At 29.3% G+C, this 6,750-nt stretch overlaps 1 protein-coding gene across 1 annotated transcript; it reads left to right on the forward strand.

Annotated features, from left to right (window-relative positions):
• The first annotated feature begins 4,542 nt into the window (after positions 1-4,542).
• Positions 4,543-6,750, forward strand: LOC136227838 (uncharacterized). The gene is made up of 2 exons (XM_066016604.1): positions 4,543-4,817; positions 6,062-6,750. The coding sequence occupies exons 1-2, from the start codon at positions 4,581-4,583 to the stop codon at positions 6,506-6,508; spliced, it is 684 nt and encodes a 227-aa protein (XP_065872676.1). The 5' UTR covers positions 4,543-4,580; the 3' UTR covers positions 6,509-6,750.

Here is a 6,750-nt window from a genome sequence, read left to right on the forward strand (position 1 = left end):
TTCCGGATGTAACTTATTTTTTTTTTTTTACAATCAAGTAATTAATTGATTATATTTTAAATATGTTGAAGGGGTTATCTAGATATTTTATATAAGTTAACGAGACTATTAAAGCACTTTAAAAGTTCAGAAACCCAGCCAAATTTTTTGGACAACTTCGGATCAAATTAAAAACACCATATGTAGTGATAAAAAGACATAAATTAATTAATTGTAAAATAATTTTCAAAATTGAATTTTCCCTATAATTTCCTCTTAAAGGATTATCGAAATACCCATCTAAGAACCGAAAAGGCCTTGTTACATGGAGAAATGTCCAATTAATGAGTTTTGGATTTCTGTATAAAAATGTAAAATTATAATTATATTATATTATTAAATTTAATTAAATTAAATTATCTGTATATATATCACGAATAAATTATATTTTTATATCCTAATTTAAAAATATTAAACTCAATTTATAAATCTTAAATATTAAAAAAAATATTCTTCACCCTTATAATTTATAAACTAAAATATATTAAAAATAATAGTAGTTTCCTTACTGTGATATAATTCAAATTATTACTTAATATAATTATAAATGGTTTCTATATAAAAAAATTCATGAGTTTTTATTTAAATGCAGATAAAATAAATATATATCATATTGAAGATGTTTAATACATTTCCAAATATCATAATGATTATCCGGTTTTAGGAAAATTTCAGTTTGAACCTTTGTTTATATGATATTAGAGTCATTGTTTAATATTGGGTCTTGCGCTAATATTAATTTCACACTTTAAATGAATTAAACTTGAGAAAAATATGTAAATAATTTGTGAGTTTAGTTCTATAATTTTTTTCTACATCTTTATACGAAGAAGATGAGGCCTATAATATAGTTATAATGAAATAGTAGGAAAAATGTAAATTCTGCTAATACTATCTTCTTTCATCCTTCAGTTTGATGATTAACATGTGATAATAGGGTTGGGATGTAATGGCACTAGGGGTTAGCATTGGGTTGGTTCGGTTACTAACCGAACTGAATTATCGGTTAACCGAACCGAATAAAATTGCTAACCAAATATTATTACACCGAAAATTTTCGGCTCGATTCGATTACCAATCGAGTAACTAGTCGGTTATTAACCGAATAAGATTGGTAACTAAATATTATTAAACTAAAAAATTTCGGCTCGGTTCGATTACCGACTGAATAATCAAAACGTCATAATATTTATTTTTTTTTGTATATTTTTATTTCAGTATTTTCAAATAATTCTCTCATATAAAAGTTACAATTGAAGAAATTAAATTATACTAAACTTTTTTAAATAAAAAAAAAATTTGCGCACAATGTGCTTACATTAAAGAAGAAAGAAAAATCCCCACCAGACCCGGATGTGATTCGAACCCATGACCTTCCAATGCATATGTAAGCTCTTAAACTATACTAAACTAAATTCTACATATAAGGATAAAAGTATATTTTTTAGAGAGTAAACATTATATTTTATAAGTTATTTATATATGTAAAGATAAAATTATATTTTTATATTAAGTTTAGTTCGGTAATTGGTTACACCGATATTTTTCTTCAGGAGATAAGTTGAAAAAATACCGCTAATATTTATAGTCAGGAGTAATTTTACCCCTAACATCTAAAATGATGCAATTTTTACCCCTAATGTTGGCATCCAAGAGCAATTTTACTCATAATATTGACAGATTTGGTCAATTTCAGACATTATTATAAAACACAAATATTTTGTTCCTTATTATGCACAAATTGCATATCGGTTCGTTTAAAAAAAAGATTTCATATTTTCTATAATTTAATAATAGAATTGGAGGTTAATGTTTATTAATTCGGCGAAATATTTTGAATTTTTTTATCCAACTCGTAAAATAGACAATATATATTTTTTTTATTTTTTTACGTCTAATCATATGTTTATGATCTATCACTAATGAGTGATAAAATGACTTACATGTGAAGTGTGAATTATTTTAAAATTGACTCAACTTGCCAACGTTGGGATAAAATTGTTCCTGATTATAAACTTTAAGTGTATTTTTGCACCTTATCCATTTTTTCAGTGAACAAATTAATAACTGATTACTAAACTAAGTTAAAATTAAAATCAAACCAAAATAAATAATTGAACCAAATTAAGATTTCGATTCGATTATCGATTTGATAATCCATTACCCGACCCTTAAATTACACCCATTACTCCCTAATTGTGTTGAACATCAAGTGTTTGTTGTGTTTTGTTACGTCCTTTCTTCAATATATGCATAGATATAGCCAGTGGCGAATACAAGATTAGTCAGTTGGAGGGGCCGATTTTACACGTGTGTTCGGGATTTTTTTTTTTTTTTTTGCTAATTCGAACTTGCTTAATTTTTTTTTATATATATGCGTGTTATAATTTGAATGATCAAAAACCAATTTTAAGGAGACCTAAGAAGTCAAAAAAAATTAGAAATTTGGATTTATGAAAGCCTAACAGGCCAAAAAAATTAAAAATTTGGATTTAGAAAGACCTAACAAGCCAAAAAAATATTAGAAATTTGGATTTATAGAGGCCTAACAAGCCAAAAAAAATTAGAAATTTGGATTTAGAAATGCCTAACAGGCCGAAAAAAATTAGAAATTTTGAATTTTGGACAAACCAAACACGTAATGGAATATATTTAATTTTTTTTATTAGTTCAATACTAGTTTCAAAAAAAAAAAAATTTATAACATTTTTATATTTAAAATTTAAGTAAATAAACACTTTATTGAACCTAGAACCTTTTAAAAAGAAACAAGTGTTTTAACCATCTCATCTACCTTTAAACAATGAAATATTACTACACATATTGTATATACACTAATATTTGAGGGGGCCGAAACTACTCGTGACCATGGTGGTTCCGGTGGCCGGAGGGGCCCGGACACCCCAGGCCCCCTGTATACGCCCCTGGATATAGCTGTGTTTTATTTTTATATAATATGGTTAATTATAATTAAGTTATCGAAATGAACAAACACTAATTTACAATTGGGATAAATAAGATTTTTTCTATCAAAAAAAATAAAATAAGATTTTAAGTCATATATATAACGTTGACTTTCTAGAAACAAATGAAAAGGTTATTAATTGGACGCAAGTGTATGGTGTCGGCAAAGTCAAGGTGATGTTGGATTGGATTTGCCCCTAACTAAAATTTGTGGTCACCATAAGTTTTCAAAGTTTTTGCTTTTTACGTAACTTATTATTATTACTAATTAAAGTCCTATTTATATATCTAAAATTTTATCAGTTGGCACCATCCTATTATTTAATAACATTTGTTTTTTGAGGTAGTTTTATAAGTAACATTTTATCCATCTAAAATGAAAAATTATCCGATTTATTAAATTTTTCGCATGACATAATTTTTAACACGTGATATGTACATATGTCAATTATTTTAATTTTTTCATATAAACTTAATAATAAATTCTTAATAAAATAAGGTAGGTAGTGGAGTCACCAAGATGCAGTTGGAATTGGTTTTTAACCTTCTCTTCTCAAATTTTGATTTAAGAGCCCAACTAAAAAGTTGTTGGAGATACTCTTTTAGATCAAATACATGAATATCATAATTAAGTACAAGATTTCAAGTAAGTCATATCACCAAACTTAATTCTTAACAGCATCTTCAATAGAGGGTGCCCAAAAGAGTGTCAGCTGATGTGGCATCAGGTTTGACAACTTTTAAAGGGTGCCCACTATTGAAGTGATTGTGGGTGCTAAGGAAAGTTGCCACTATTATAAGTTTTATATTTCTACTTAAACAATAAATTTAGGAAAATTTCTAAAATGTCCCCAATTAAACTGTTTAGATAATATCACATCTTCCCGACCTAATGGGATGTTTATTTACCACTTTTCGCCTCATGTCATGTTTGACTTTTCACTTCAAAAAGAATATTTTTAGGTGTTGGTTAGTAACCTCTTATTTGACTTTTATATATGAAAAATAGTTTTTTATAAAAGCAAGAGATCATGCTTTTTGGAAAAACAGTATTTTCCTACAGCACAGCAAACCAGTAAACAACAAGCAACAGCAAACAACAGATAAAACAAACAGGCTCATAGTTTCCATTTTCTGGAACGGCTTTTTGCATTTTAATTCTAAAAATAAAACAAAAAGTGTTCGGTAAAAATTCGAAACATACAATTTTAATAGAAAAATCAATCAATATTTATTATCTATCCGTAACAACAAACCACTAATAAACTAACAGAAACAAATGCACCAAACCGGATAATCTGAACTGTTACAAAATAGTTTTGGTTGAGAATTAGTCTTCAAATCCTTTTCTTTTCCTTTTCTTGGCCTCCATTGTTGACTTATCAAGTTAATCCATACAATTCAAAACTTTATAAATTTAAAAAGGTAATAAATAACTCTATACATAATTAATTTAAACAAAAAAATAAAAAATCGCTATCAAATTAATTAATTTCCAGCTTCCAATTTTATATATAAATGCATCAGTTTCTTGTTGATTTCATCTTCTCAACTTAAAACCAAAAAATTCTTAAACAATGTCTAAACACAATCCAGCTTTCATCATCTCTCTGCTAGTAATCCTAGCAACCATTGCAGGTAACCATGCCGTGGACTACACGGTCACCAACACCGCGGCTTCCACTGCGGGTGGGGCCCGCTTCGCGTCGCAGATCGGGGTGGAATACAGTAAGACAATAATGTCAGCTGCCTCAGAGTTCATATGGAGGATGTTCCAGCAACCCAATGTAGGAGACAGGAAAAATATCCAACAGGTAAGGTTGATGTTTTCGATAATTACAAATACGATCTATTTATCACGATTATTAATTTTGTATCATTTATACTAGAGATAATTTAGCTCTAGTGTTTTTTTGGAAAGTGCATATATATCTCTAACAAATAAAAAATAGTGAAACGTGGAGCAATTTGAGTCCGACAGTCGCAGAATACTGCTTAGAGTGTAAAAATAACCCTTACCTTATGGATTGGGCTTAAATTTTTCTTTTTTGGCTCGCTAAGAAAAAAAATGCATACTCTGACACACCGCCACACACAAATGTCCATTGAGATTACAACGTGTACAACACAGACTCATCTCATCATGTGTTTTTAATTCCACAAATTAATGAGATTGTCAATATTATGGGACGTGATATCATGTCATGTAACCAATTGAACTAAAAACTCAAACTTATAGTTAAGACCCAATCATATCTATTTGTCCGTGTTTAGCACCCGCATATGAAGATTGAGGAGTAGATAAGGGCAGAAACACTCCTATAAATGGTGGTTTTACACGGTCGGGAATGTGTTGGCATCCCTATGCCTCTTTAAGAGTCTCGTTTTATAAGTTATGTTATATAAATATAAAATTGTTCCAAGTTGAAAACGTTGAGTACAAAATTCTACCATTTCTTACATAGAGTATATTTGTACTTTCCCAAAAAGCGTGTGTACAAATTTGGACATTACCCATTTATATTATATATAATCATGTAGAATAAATTAATTACATAATACGAATATGATACGATTTACCTTTGAGCCTAGATAAGAGTCTTGTTTTATAAGTTATGTTATCTAAACTCAAAATTTCTCTAGTTGGAAAGGTTAAAGATAAAATTTTGCCATTTTGTACGGGCAAATTTGGATCTTATTCCTTTATATTATATACGGAGCCAACCCTGGGCATTGGTCAGCAGAGCGGCTGTCCATGGTCAAAAGTGCCCAATTTTTTCTAATATATATATAGTAATTTTTTATTATAAAAGTAGTTATAATACTCATTCAGACTTCAAATGGATCAAATAATATGATTTTTAGACCTAAAATGGATCCAAATTTCTATTTTAAACTTTTAAATACAATTTTTTTATTAAGTGTTCATTATCTCTTATTCGCCTATGGTACATAAAATGTCATGACCGGCCCTGGTTGTATATATAAAGATGTGGAATAAATTAATTTCTTAACACGAATATAACACGACAACCCATTTTGACACTCCTATCAACAGGTCAAACTATTCATCGACGACATGGACGGTGTAGCCTACGCAACGAACAATGAAATCCATTTCAGTGCAAAGTACATCGGAAGTTATTCCGGTGACCTGAAGAAAGAATTTTCCGGTGTAATTTACCACGAAATGACACATATTTGGCAATGGAATGGAAATGGGCAAGCTCCAGGAGGATTAATAGAAGGAATAGCTGATTACATTAGATTAAAAGCTAATTATATACCAAGTCATTGGGTTAAACCAGGTCAAGGAGACAGGTGGGATCAAGGGTATGATGTTACAGCAAGGTTTTTGGAGTATTGTAATGAGATTAGAAATGGGTTTGTGGCTGAGCTTAATAAGAAGATGAGAAGTGGCTATAGTGATCGGTATTTTGTCGATCTTTTAAACAAGTCTGTCGATCAGGTTTGGAGGGATTATAAAGCTAAATATGCACAATAAGGTGGTTTTTTTTGGAAATTGATACAGATTAACGACTAATCAGAATGTGACGTATTGATGTGTTATCTTCTGAATGGTCCGAGATCAGTTGGTTTCTGATTATTGTAGAATATTTTTATTGAAGATAAGTACTAATAAACTTCGAGGTCTGTGTTTATCGTGACAGGATAGTGGATAAAGAAGTATCAATAAACCTGATTGTAACTCTATTTGAATAATGAATTATTGCAATTTGAATGCTA

Source organism: Euphorbia lathyris, chromosome 4 (assembly GCF_963576675.1).
Source record: "Euphorbia lathyris chromosome 4, ddEupLath1.1, whole genome shotgun sequence".
NCBI classification, from domain to species: Eukaryota; Viridiplantae; Streptophyta; class Magnoliopsida; order Malpighiales; family Euphorbiaceae; genus Euphorbia; species Euphorbia lathyris.

Bases quoted from the DNA above. Each gene is read 5' to 3' on its own strand.
- LOC136227838 (XM_066016604.1), top strand. From the start codon at position 4,581: ATGTCTAAACACAATCCAGCTTTCATCATCTCTCTGCTAGTAATCCTA. The intron at 4,818-6,061 runs GTAAGGTTGATG...TCCTATCAACAG, and splicing joins ACAGGAAAAATATCCAACAG to GTCAAACTATTCATCGACGA.